This window comes from Microtus pennsylvanicus, chromosome 17 (genome assembly GCF_037038515.1).
Source record: "Microtus pennsylvanicus isolate mMicPen1 chromosome 17, mMicPen1.hap1, whole genome shotgun sequence".
NCBI classification, from domain to species: domain Eukaryota; kingdom Metazoa; phylum Chordata; class Mammalia; order Rodentia; family Cricetidae; genus Microtus; species Microtus pennsylvanicus.
Window position 1 is genome coordinate 38,366,783 of NC_134595.1, and position 13,445 is coordinate 38,380,227.

General features: G+C 48.3%; 1 protein-coding gene across 1 annotated transcript; it reads left to right on the forward strand.

Moving 5' to 3' along the window:
- Positions 1-558: 558 nt before the first annotated feature.
- Inha (inhibin subunit alpha) lies at positions 559-3,502 on the forward strand. Its single transcript, XM_075951405.1, has 2 exons — positions 559-973; positions 2,583-3,502. Exons 1-2 carry the CDS (start codon positions 703-705, stop codon positions 3,410-3,412), a joined length of 1,101 nt encoding a protein of 366 aa, XP_075807520.1. The 5' UTR covers positions 559-702; the 3' UTR covers positions 3,413-3,502.
- The last annotated feature ends 9,943 nt before the right edge of the window (positions 3,503-13,445 follow it).

A 13,445-nucleotide genomic window follows, 5' to 3' on the forward strand; every position in this document is an offset into this window, starting at 1 on the left:
CCCAAAAATATTCTCTGATGACACAGCTGGAGGACAAGAGCCCAGACTGGTTCCTCCAGGCTAAGTATAGAGCAGGCGGGACCACCTGCCCTCGGCCCAGACCTCCAGACCCAGGGCTTCCCTCCCACGTTGGTCCTAACAGTTGTGTGGTTGGAAGGGGCCCCAGAAAGTCTGAGGGGGTTGGTGCATTCTGTTTTCTTGACAAATGACACTTTCAGAAACTCATGACTTAACTCAACCTTAGCACTCAGGCACCTGTGGTACCTGATAACCTGATGTCGTGCCCTGATGTCGACTCTCAATCGTGTGTGTGTGTGTGTGTGTGTGTGTGTGAGAGAGAGAGAGAGAGAGAGAGAGACAGAGACAGAGACAGAGACAGAGACAGACAGAGAGAGGTTGTATGCTTGCATGAATGGGTCAGGTCACTTGGGGTGAACACCCTCCACAGCCCCTTCCCCCACATTCTTGGCGGGAGTGGGAGATAAGGCTCAGGGCCACAGACATCTGCGTCAGAGATAGGAGGTCTCAATGCCATGGGCAGGGGCAACTGGGATTGTAGGGCGTGGGAAGGACTGGGGGAGACTGGGGTGAGAAGGGTAGAAGAAGGCAGGCAGTGGGATGGGGAGGGGAGAGTGGGGAGGTCCTGGACAGAAGGGACACAGGGCAGGGCGTGGGTTCCCTGTTGTCAGTGCCAGGTGAACTATGGTGATCCCGCCGTCTCTGCTGCTCCTTTTGCTGTTGACCCTACGGGATGGGGACAGCTGTCAGGGCCCAGAACTGGTGCGGGAACTTGTCCTGGCCAAAGTGAAGGCTCTGATCCTAGATGCCTTGGGGCCCCCAGCAATGACTGGGGAAGGTGGGAGCCCTGAAATAAGGCGTCTGCCACGAAGACACGCCCTTGGGAGCCTCGAGCACAGGACCTCTGAACCAGAGGAGGAGGATGTCTCTCAGGCCATCCTTTTCCCAGCCACAGGTAATGACGCTGCGGACTGGCAGATCAATTTTGGAAAGTAGCTGGTACCCATCTCATGGGCCTGGGAGCCAGGCAGATTTGGGTGTGAATGGCAACCCCAGCACTCAGCTGGCTTTGCAGCAAGGAGACAGTTCCTAAGCTTCCCTGGTCGTCATCAAATGGGTGGTGGTCTCTACTCAGGCTGGAGAGACCCAGTGGGCCTGGCTCAACTGGAATATAAAAGGGAAGATAAGGCTCTATGGAGATAGAGCTCAGGCTCCTGTTTACTTTCTGCCCCCCCCTCTCTCTCTCCCTCACACACACACACAACCTCACAACCTGTTTCATTAGCTGTAGGCAGTTGGGACTCGAGAGGGGTCTCGGGTGCAACAGAATGCTTAGCCGTATTCCGGGGAGTCTCTCATCCCTGTGTGTGTTTCCCTTATCCCTATGACTAGAAGAGTAAAGTCCTCCCACTGGGCTCCCTTCTCATCTGGCCCGCTGTTCTTTTACGGAGGTTCCTTTGCTTCTCTCCCTTGGGCCCCTGACAGCAGACTAGGGAAAAGTAAGGATTTCAGATCAAGTGGAATCCCAGCTTGGCCGCATCATAGCCGACTGCCAGTCACCTCGTGGCTCTAGCCTCAGTGTCTTGTCTGAAAATTGAAACAATTGTTAGAATTTGTAATGAGAAGCTACGTGCTAGTGCAGCCCCGGCTGTCAGTCTTTTGATGACAGTTGGCCCATAATATTTACTGTAGCCTGCGTGTATTTTGGGGCAGGAATGCCAGCTGCTCTTCCCTGGGAAGGACTGGCTTTCTTCCATTCTATTCTCCTTTACATTCCATTCTTTCTCTTTTCCCTCCCCGCGCCTCCTCCACTTGCTTTTGTTGTTCTTCTATTTGATTATGCATCCACACGCGTGTGTGTGTGTGAAGACCAGAGTTTGTCCCTGGATGTCTCCCTCCGTCACGTTCCACCTCAGTTTCTGAGACAGCCCTTCGCCGAACGGAGCTCACGGATGAGACTGACTGGCCAACAAGCGCCGAGTCTCTACCTCCTCCTTCCTGATAGAGACCACAGGGGTTCAGCTTCCTACGTGGGTGCCGGGGATGGAACTCAGGTCCTGATGCTCAGGCAGCAAGTGTCTTAGCATATGAGCTCACTTGCTAAGGATCTCCCAACTCTGTAAACTGTCTTTAAACATATAATTATTTTAGGGAATTTGTCATATAAGATTTCTGACATGCCAGGAGATATCAAAGGCAACATGAACACACATGCATACACACAAGATAATCACTATGTTAATCTGGTGAACACTAACATATGCCTTTTCAGTGGATCTGAGGGTGAAGGAGAGCAACAAGGGCTCTTACACGTGGATGTTTATAATAATTGATAAAACTGCCTAGGAGAGAGATTGCCAATGTCTTGTTTTGATGATGAATAGAAAATTGGGGAGCCTCTGCCAGTTTTCCCAAGACTCCAGAGAGTGTCTGGGTCTAGACACTCAGCAGTGTTTGACACACAATCGGCACTGAGGGATAGCCTCATTCTTCTCATGAAGGTGGAGGTGTTTCCAGTCCTACAGGTCAAGGTTGCCCTCTCTTTACCCCTCTGTCCCCTGCAGGTGCCACCTGTGAGGACCAGCCAGCTGCTGGAGAGTTTGCCCGGGAGGCTGGAGAAGGTCTCTTCACTTACGTATTCCGGCCATCCCAACACGTGCGCAGCCACCAGGTGACTTCAGCCCAGCTCTGGTTCCACACCGGGCTAGACAGAAAGAGCACAGTGGCCTCCAACAGTTCCGGGACCCTGCTAGACCTGCTGGTGCTGTCACCTGGGGGGCCCATGGCTGTGCCTGTGTCCTTGGGACAGAGTCCTCCTCGCTGGGCAGTACTGCACCTGGCAGCCTCCGCTCTCCCTCTGCTGGCCCACCCGGTTCTAGCATTGATGCTTCGATGCCCTCTCTGTTCCTGCTCAGCCCGGCCAGAGACCACGCCTTTCCTGGTGGCTCACACCCGGGCTAGACCACCCAGCGCGGGGGAGAGGGCCCGACGTTCAACCCCCTCAATGCCTCGGCCTTGGTCTCCTGCCGCTTTGCAGCTGCTGCAGAGGCCATCAGAGGAAGCCGCTGCCCATGCCTATTGCCATCGAGCTGCACTCAACATCTCCTTCCAGGAGCTGGGCTGGGACCGCTGGATCGTGCATCCTCCCAGTTTCATCTTCCACTACTGCCATGGTAGCTGTGGGGTGCCCACATCTGACCTGCCCCTGCCAGCCCCTGGGGTTCCCCCTACCTCTGCTCAGCCCCTGTTTTTGGTGCCAGGGGCCAAGCCCTGTTGTGCTGCTCTACCAGGGAGCATGAGATCCCTACGTGTCCGAACCACCTCAGATGGAGGTTACTCTTTCAAGTATGAGATGGTACCCAACCTTATTACACAACACTGTGCTTGTATGTAAAAGCATCTTGTTTCCTCACTCCACAGCCGATAGCCACCAGCATCCCACCATCATCAGCTAGGAGGAAAGCAGGGTGTGGAAAATAGAAAGTTTCCACATCTTCCCTACATGTTTCCATCTGAGGGCTCCATACCCTATTCCACCCCAATCCCCTGGGTAACAATAAAGAAGTGTGTGTGTGTGACTTTGCATGCATTCTCAGGCTTGTTTGATATGGGGTTGAGGATCTCTGGAGTCAGAATAGTAGTGTGGGTTACTCAGCTACATTTGGATTTGAGGGATCTATCGTCTAAGAAGGTAAAATTAAGTTTTAATTTGTTGGAAAGCTGCCAGGTATCCCAGAGCTCTTTTACACCCACTCTAGGGACAAAATTGTCCTTTTACAAAATGAGCTTGATGTGTCTGTCACACAGTGAGCGGGTCTTGCCACACCTAAAAGAAACTGTCACCATCACCGGGGCTTCATCCAAGGCTCTCATAGCCCCCACTATGGCTATGATAGCAGCTGTTCTCCGCTCTCGCTCACTGGTGTATAACTCCAGGTCGGGGATTCATCGCCTAGGCAGAAACTGTGACCACGGCCGCACCACTGGGACAATTGTCCAGAAAGGGTCGCCTCTTGGGAGCTTTGGTGAGAAGAAAGGGGCAAACATATAACTTGAGAGTGTCAGGGAGAAACTCTAGTGGAGAGAAATCGTGTCACGTCGAAGTCAGATGTCCAGAATGGAGTTTCAAGAATTTCAATTGACTGAGGGTCACGGGATTGCTAGGAATCTGTTTTCGAACCTTTTTTTTCCAGCCCCTTTTTTGAGACAAGGGCTTATCCTATAGCCCAAGATGGTCTTGAGCTGAAGGCAGTCATGTTGCCTCAGCTTCCCAAAGTGCTAGGGATTACAGGCAGAGCCACTATACTTGGCTATCATCATTGCCTCTTGAGATAAACTCCAGGAGGTCCCCTGACCTGGGACTCAGGCTCCTAAGATTCCTGGGTCCCTTGATGCTTCCTCTATATCTTTACACAACACTTAACTTAGTAGATAACATCCAGAAAGATGGAATGATTACCCTCGTTTGGGAAAATGTGCTACTTGGTGAACTGGTCCATACACACTTAGTGTGCACACCAAAGAAAGCGGGGCATGGTACCAAACTATCCTTTTCTTCTTCGTTTCCTATCAATCCATTTTGCCTCCAAAATGGAGCATTAGGAACTTCCTCCTGTGGATTATTCCAGGGTACCAACTCCCAGATGATCAGCCCTATCACAGTGTTGTCTGTGTGTAAGGGTGGGCTGGGATGTTCAATCTATCAGCACTTTCAGATCCTGATTGGAGGACTCCAGAGTGTTTCTGTGCTAGCGGAGCCTCCCTCCGGCTTGTCAAAGGCTCTCTTCTAGCAGCTCCGCTGAGGGTGGGTAAGTGCCTGCTCCAGCCAAGGGTACAGAATCCCAGAAGTCAGAGTCAAATCAACACCCCACCCCCAGTCTGAATGACCCTGAATGTTCCTGGCTGCACAGGGCCCCCAGTGCAGGCTCCCCACGGAAGCCCTAGGCTTGGTTCGCCCACCCCAGGGGACTGCTACTTCTCTGAAGGCGTAGAGTGGACAGGGCTACTCTTTTCCAGTACCTTCATCTCCACCAGCGTTAGAACTGCTTTGTGCTCAGGGTTCCGTGGTCCCAATCCAGGGGATTGCACAACACAGATTCCGCCAGTGGGATCTGGTTTTGTTTTTTTGTTTTTGTTTTTTCTCAAGGCTGTCTGCACTCTCTTGCTCCCTGCCTGGCCAGGCCTCCCTGGCCCAACACCAAGGCCTTTCCCTGGGAACTTTAATCTTCTAAGACCCTTATTCTTCCTTCCGGGACCTCTAGGTCCCTGTATGTCCAGACAGCTCCTGTCACGTGGAAGTGGAAGAGCTCTGAGGACTGGGGACACTCTACTCAGGGCTACAGAACCCTCCACTAGGCCAGCTGGCAGGTGGCTATTATAAGTAAAAGCTTTTACATGTCCAAGACAAAGCAAGGAAAGTAGAGAGAACAGTAAACAAACCATCTTCCACAGTGGCAAATGTTATGGTTATGGAGGTCCATCCTGGGTTAGGTTAGGCAGAGTCCTCATGGAAGCTATTAGTAGACCCACAACAGCGTGCGAGGGAGCAAGTTTAGAAACTTCCTTCAACCGTGTGAAGATTCCGTACCAAGGCACCCTCTGTGCAAGAGAGTGCGCCCCTCACTGGGTTCTGAAAGTCAAGGCCACAGACTTGCACTTCCCAGCCTCTGGAACCGTGCGAGAGTAATTTCTGTTGTTTATCTGATGTGGTGCTGGAACTGTTCACATGCTGGACGTAGTGTCCCACTCGGCGACTTCTCCAGTCCAATCCCTGTTATTTCATTGTGTTTTGTGTGTATGTGTGTGTGCGTGTCCACGTGCACGTGTGCGTGCATGCCACAGTGCGTATGTGTTTGTCAGAGGACACCTTGGAGTGGGTTTTCTCCTTGCACCATGTGGGTTCCAGGGATTGAACTCAGGATGTCGGACCTGGCAGCAGGCACCTTTACCCTGTGAACCATCTCACCGGCTCTCTTGAGCTTTCTTTGGCTTTGTTTTATAGCTTCCTGTTACCTTTTTTTTCCCTTAAGTAATCACAGCTCCTCACCCCAAGAAATAAACTCTTCTTGCTAACTTTATTATCCACACACCAGCTGTATACAGCACTACATGCTTGGTACGGGACAGCTACAGGCTCAGAACAACTGTGCACAGCAGGCACTGACGCCGTACCCACTCTACACCTGGGGATAAGTGATTAAATGCAGCCAAGTTATATCCCTGGGAAGTGGGAGAGGCCAGATTTGCACTCCAGAAGTTCAGTCTGTGTATCCTTCCCTCTGTCCATCTCCTACTTCCTTAAGAGACAAAAGTGTTTGTGACCACTAAAGAGGAAGGACATCCTGAACCCAGCTAACCACGCCCCCCCCCTTTTTTTGTTTTTCGAGACAGGGTTTCTCTGTGTATCTCTGGCTGTCCTGGAACTCCAGGCTGGCCTCAACCTCACAGAGATCTGCTAGCCTTGGGGATTAAAGGTGTGGCCACCACCTCCTGACAGTTTGAACCTTTAACCTGAAAAGTCATTGTCCAGCTATGTTCCCTTTCTTCCTTTTCCTCCCTCGCTTTCCTCCCTCTCTCCTACAAGTCTGTCTTATGCTTACGTTTGAACAAAGTTACCAGTTTTTCCCATGTTGCTTTTCACTCCTCATTCTGTCTCTCGGGCTCATTTTCTTCTTCTGCTGTCCCCTTTATTTGCTTCAGAGTGGTTCTGGAGGCGAGAAGCATCTGAAGAAGTCTTTTATTTTCACAGTTAATAAGATGTTTCTCTAAACATTGCACGTTTTTCCCCCCATTTCTTCTTGCACTTTCTGTTTTTCAGAGAAATTTGATGCTATGATTCTTCTTCTCACACCTTTGTGATTTCATTTAGGACTTTTCTTTCCTCATTTGATTTTTTTTGGGGGGGGGATCATCCTCACAACAGTGTCTAGTACCGCATCATAATACAGCTAAGTGTTAATTTTACAAACATCCTGGTTGGTCTTTGCGGGGCCCTTTCTATACAGTAGATTTTTTGGGCGGGGGGGGCACCAACCAGCTCCCAAATCATGACACAGAGATTTATTATTAGCTATGAATGCTCGGCCTTATCTTTTGCTTGTCCCACAAGCTCTTATAACTTAATTTAACCTGTTTTTCTTCATCTACATTTTGCCTCAGGGCCTTTTGCCTTTCTTCCCTTCCCTGTGTCCTGCTTTTCCCATTTGCTCAGCTGGCTGACCCCAGGTGTCTCCCTCTCTCTTTGGTTCTCTCTTCTCCTGAGCCCGGATTACTCCTCCTCCTAATTCACTTTGCCTGCTAGCCCCGCCAATCCCTCTACTGCCTAGCTATTGGCTGTTCAGCTCTTTATTAGATCAATCAGGTGTTTTAAAAAGATGCGAAAACCTGATGGGCCAGCCTGCCTCCATTTTAAGCTTGAAAGGCATTTTACAGTAAAAACAAGCTACGTTCATTCATGTTTATGATTAAATCTCTATTTCTCAAGGATTGGACTATGAGCCATCTGTTACCTTAACTACAAATTGTTCTGTACCAGCCTATTCCAGGAAATGGCAGCCATGCCTTTGTCTCAAAAAGTTATTAAGATCACCTCATTATGACCACACCGTTAGGACCACCTTGCAGTCATGTCTTTGCTGTTATGACCACCTCGTTATGACCACACCGTTATGACCACCTTGCAGTCATGTCTTTGCTGTTATGACCACCTTGTTATGACCACACCGTTATGACCACCTTGCAGTCATGTCTTTGCTGTTATGACCACCTTGTTATGACCACACCGTTATGACCACCTTGTAGTCATGTCTTTGCTGTTATGACCACCCTGTTCTGCTTCTGTTCTGCTTCTGTAATTCTACTTGCCTGCCAAATTCCCCATTTGGAAATCCCCTACTCCTGAACTAAAAAGATAAACAAACAAAAATCTCTTATTTTTCCCATGTCCAATGCTGATCCCTTTTACCCCACCTTAGGGGGAGAAAGCTCTTGTACATGAATAAGAAAGCTTGCTTTAATTTAGCCATGATGATGATTTGGGTCGGTGGGATTAACGTTCCACCTTCCAGGTCACACCCATTCTCAGTGTGTTCTTCAGGTCACCCTAGTGAGTGCCTATTGTTCATCACTCACATGTGTGCTTCTCAGTGAGTGACATCCTTCCTGATTATAGGACATTCTAAAGTTCTAATCTTTTTTTTGTTTTGTTTGTTTTTTGAGACAGGGTTTCTCTGTGTAGTTCTGGCTGCCCTGGAAGTAGCTCTTGTAGACTAGGCTGGCCTCAAACTCAGAGATCTACCAGGTTCGTCCTCCCAAGTGCTGGGATTAAAGACATGGGCCACCACTATTGCTTGAAGTCTTGTTTTTGTCCTATAAGCAATTTTACAAAAGTTCTTTGGTGTGTTAGCATTTTTAATCTTGTCTTTATAAACACTGTCTTTCAGGAAGTAGAGGCAGGCCAATCTCTGTTGAGTTTGAAGTTGGCTTGGACTAGGTAATGAGTTCCAGTCCAGCCAGTGCTACATAATAAGACCCATTTCAAAATCAAAACAAAAACGAAAGGTTTTACTTTCTTTTCATAGTACTTGCTGGTTGGCAGCTTCTTTGATCCGAGGTTCTCTGCATGTTTGTCTTCTCTGTATGTGCCTTGGAGCATAGCTATGAGGCACTCTTGGATGTCTGCCACAGTTCGACACAATTTTCTTGCAAGTGTGGGCTACATACAGAGCTGGATTCTTTGGATTTCTGAAAGAGAATGTCCTCTTCTCCACCAGGGCATCCCTAGCCACCAGGAGCACTGTGCTTCTTTCTACCCTTGATTTCGTAGCCATAGCTCTTATCTGTAGGCCAACAACACTTCAGGAGAAGGAGAGTGTGGTGTGTTTGGCATTTGGCGTGCCTGCTGTCACATCTTGAAAGCTCATTGTTCCTTCGGTGTCTGCAAGATGCCCTTTTTCCTAGTACTTCCGTCCCTCGGGGTAAGGCTGTGTTTCACTCTTTTACTTCTTATCTTTTTGTGTCTGTGTGTTGAGGCTTGAACTCAGGGCCTTGTGTGTGTTGGGCAATCACTTTACTGAAGTGCTACTCCCCTAGTCCGTTTTCATTCCTTAGGGCCGTCTATTGCTAGGCAGACTTGAGACGTGTGTTTTCTTCTCTGAGCATTGTTTTTTTTTTATATCTGCCATCCTGAAGAACTTTTTTTTGTAGTTTTTAATGTTCCAAGGGCTCTTTGTCCTGTCCAGCATGATTATGAACTTTTATTTTTAGATCTCTTTCTGTTAGTTTGGGATGGGTGGTGGCGGCGGCACATATCAGCGTACAGCCTTGGACCAGAACCACGTCTCATGTTTGTGGTAGACAGTGATGTCTGCATCCTGACCCTTCAGTTGCTGTAAACATGTTCCGTCACATGGCAAGAAAAATCAAGATTGCAGATGTAATTCAGTTTTCTTATCAGCTGACCTTAAAATAAGGAGATTATTATGCCCTGGATCAGCCAGGCAGGACCAATGTAATCACAAGGAATGTTAAAAAGGGAGGCAGGAGAATCAAGGTCAGCCCGCTGTGTTGTGAAGAAGTCTCAGGCAACTGTTGCTGGCTGTGAAGAAGGAAGGGCCACAGGCCAGCGGAGCAGACGGCCACTTGAATCTGGAATCCTCCCTTGGAGTCATCACAGAGGACCTGAGCCTTGCTGACGCCTAAGAATTGTCTGGGACTTTTGACCTTGTTTTAAACTCGGTAACTAAAGTTCATGTCATTTGACACAGCAGCAAGGGGAGGGTAAGAATGCTGTTCACTGAGTCTCCTCTACCAGAAAGCCTGTTCTTGGGGAAAGAGCCACACCTTTGCGTACTCTACCCAGAAACTAGCCTAGGACCTGGCCCATAGTCAAAGGCTGAGAAAATATTAAAAGAACAAAAGAATCCTCTTGGATCTTCTGCAGGGGTGCTAGATGCCCCCCAAAGCCCCTACTTGCTTCCATCTGCCAGCCCGAGTCACCAAGCCCTATGTGCTTTCTTTGTTCCAGAGTTTCCATTCCCCGTGGCCCAGGTCTCACCGTTATTCCATCTGCTGCCCCCTCCTCTGCTGTGGACCATCTCTCTCCATGGGACCCTCTATTTTATGCAGAATTACACAGGCTTGTCAGGCTGGGCGACCAGTGCTCGTCCTGGGCCACTATCATGGGAAAATTCCTATCTTGTTGCTTTCTTTTCTAACTACTCTCAGGATCCGGTTTCTGTGAGGTCCCTCTCCCCGTCCCACCTGGGATCAAACCCACGGCCTTTGACATGCCAGGCAAGTGCTGTATCATGAATTGCTTCCCCAGTCCTCAGTTCCCTGATTCACATACAGCTTGAGAGAGCCTGTACCTCTCTGGCTTTCCTCTACGTTCATCCCAGTCTCTCCAGGAACCAAGTTCAAGCTTTAATACAAGTTCTCAGCCCAGCCCTCCTCCAGGGCTCCAGCCCCACTCCAGGGCTCCAGGCCCCCTCCAGGGCTCCAGGCCCCCTCCAGGGCTCCAGCCCCCCTCCAGGGCTCCAGCCCCCCTCCAGGGCTCCAGGCCCCCTCCAGGGCTCCAGCCCTCCTCCAGGGCTCCAGCCCTCCTCCAGGGCTCCTGTATATTTGATTTTGACTAAAGCTGGCAGCACACTTCCTAACCCTCTTGTGACCAGGTCTGGTAGCAGAGCCAAGAGACACAATGAGGTAACTCATGGAGAAAGGGCTTCTTCTCACCACATAATCCTGTGGCTGAGTGTACTACACACGAATGTTTCTCCTTAGCATAAACTTGTTTACCAAAACTATTTGTGGAAGCCATGTTAATATTAGTACTTCTTCATTTTCTTCCATTGGTCTCCTCCCCACCCCAACCCGATTTCACTTTTTCCACCACTAACCCCTCCGCGAAAATTTTATTTTTGCAAGAAGTCTTAAGTTTTGGCCTCTGATCTTCTATAGTATCAGAAGTAGGAAAATCGGGGCAATAGCATAAGTTCTAAAGATGAACCATGGTTTCGTCCCTCTGTGGCAGCCTCCTGACTTTGCCGTCTCCGTGGTATCAGATAGAAGCAGGCCTTGGACCAGGTTCTCAGGTCTGAGTTTTCCTGGACCTGGCTCGTCATTCTTGTCTGAAGATGTACCCTGTGCCTGCAGGCTGAGCTAGTGACTGTCACACCTTCCCTTATCCCTCTTCATTAGAGGTGTTTGCAGAGGCCATTCCAGGGCACTTAGGGGAGGAACATGAGCGACCATGTGACTTTTGAGTACCAGATCCATTGCTGTGCTGTGAAGTCTCGGTCATGTTCTCTGCGGGGCCAGCTACACCTTTCTGGTTTTAGTCAACGTGTTACTCCTGGGGACTGCGACTCAGACGTGTATGACATCACAGCATCCTTTGAGAAGCAGTTTCACTCATGGCAACAAAATCCCGGAACACTACTATTGTCCCAAGCTGTTTCTGCATCTTTCAAAAGAGCCTTCTTTTGGAAAGAAAATGCAATTAGTTTATATAGTAATATCGGGGCTTTGTCTCATCTTCTTGGTGCAGCTTTCCTGCTGCAGCCTTTTGTAACAATTTCTACTTCTGTCCTGCTTTCCCCCACTCTCCTCCCTTAAGGCCCCTTTTCCTCCCATACACACAGACCTCTTTCTAGCTTCTTGGCTTTACCCATATCTAACGTCTCCTGGATACACACATTTAACTGTTAGAGGCCAAGATCTGCATATGAGAACATACGATATTTCTTTTTCTGAGCCTGGGTCTGTATCTTCCTAATAAAGCTCTGTTTTTTGTTCATTTTTCTTTTTTTTAAAGTAGTTAAGAATTTAATTCAGTGCCTTCTTCATGCTAGGCATGTGCTTTACCATCTCCAGCCCCCCACACCCGCTTTTTAATTTTTGTTTTACTCATTTTTTTTTTTTAGTTAGCATTTAAGGCTGGTCATGGTGGTACATGCCTTTAGTCCCAGTACTCAGAAGATAGAGGCAGGAGGATCTCTTGTGAGTTGGAGGCCAGCCTGATCTACAGCACAAGTTCCAGGACCACCAGGGCTGTTATACTGAGAACTGTCTCGAATGCCCCCCATCAAAAGTTATATATACATACATATATGTATGTATGTATGTTTTGCTGGCAGTATGGTGGTCAGAGGTCAACTTGCTTTTTTCTTTCCACCGCGTGGGACCTGGGGTTCAAACTGGGCTTCGTGGGAAAGGCCTTTACTACTGATCCATCTTTCCAACCATGCTTTCTATTTTTAACACTTCACTTTTATTTCATGTGTGTGGTACTGTGCCTGCCTGTTTGCCTGTGCACCATTTCTGTGCTTGATACCTGGAGGGGTCAGATGTGGGCATTAGGTTCCCTAGAACTGGAGGCAGTTGTGAGCCATGCCACTCTGAATCCCCAGGAAGAGTAGCAGCTGTCCCTAACCACTGATCCATTTCTCCAGGTCCCCTACTTTTTATCTTGGAGGTAGGCCCTCTTGCTAAATTTCCTAGGTTGGCCTCAAACTGTAATCTTCCTCCTTTATCCTTTCTAGTAGCTGGGATTAAAGACGGGTACTACCGGAGTCAGCTTATTCTTTGAGAAGTAAATTTAAGTTTCAAACTTGAAGTGATCAGTTTCTGTCTTTCTCTTTTCTCCTCTCCTCTCTTCCTTTCCTTCTGCCTTCTCCCTCTCTCCTTTCTTTAAGTCTTTACCTCACTACTGTAGTCCAGGCTGGCCTGGAATTCTCAATCCTTCTGCCTCAGTCTCCTAAATGCTGGGATTACAAGGATGTGCTATCACACTTGGGCTTGTTTAGTTATCTACTTTAGAAAATGTTTAGATGTTTTTTATTTCTGGAATCTCATATGCAGGATGCCAGGAAAACAACTAAGCCTTTTCCAGACAGAGAGATCGTTCTCCTGAGACTGTTGAATTACTTACTATTCTCCTCTGTGTTTTGCTGATCTATTAATGTTTATCTCTTTGTCATTACCACATGGCCATGGTCACTGTGACTTTAGAGGACACTTTGCCGGTAGGGCAAGGCCTCTTTTTGTTTTCATTTTTTTCCTTCAAAAGATTTTTGGCCCTGCACATGTGTTTAGTCTCCTGGATGAATTTTAGAATCAACTGTCAATTTCTAAAATCTCCCTGGGATTCAAATTGTACTGAGTTGATGTCATTATTACCCTGATTTTTCTCATCAGGAACGGGGTTTGTTTTCATTGGCCAGGTCACTTCCAGGGCCTTCCAGTTCTTCGTTTTCTTATGGATCTGACAACCTCTCAAAGTATGTGTGCTTCTTTTTTAGTAGCTTTAGTTACACACGATTTTCTTTTCCCTTTGATTAATTTTTTTTCTAAAGTAACGATTTGCAGAAGTACATTCAAAGTAACTTAGGAGAGAGAGAGAGAGAGAGAGAGAGAGAGAGAGAGAGAGA

Bases quoted from the DNA above. Each gene is read 5' to 3' on its own strand.
- Inha (XM_075951405.1), top strand. From the start codon at position 703: ATGGTGATCCCGCCGTCTCTGCTGCTCCTTTTGCTGTTGACCCTACGG. The intron at 974-2,582 runs GTAATGACGCTG...TGTCCCCTGCAG, and splicing joins CATCCTTTTCCCAGCCACAG to GTGCCACCTGTGAGGACCAG.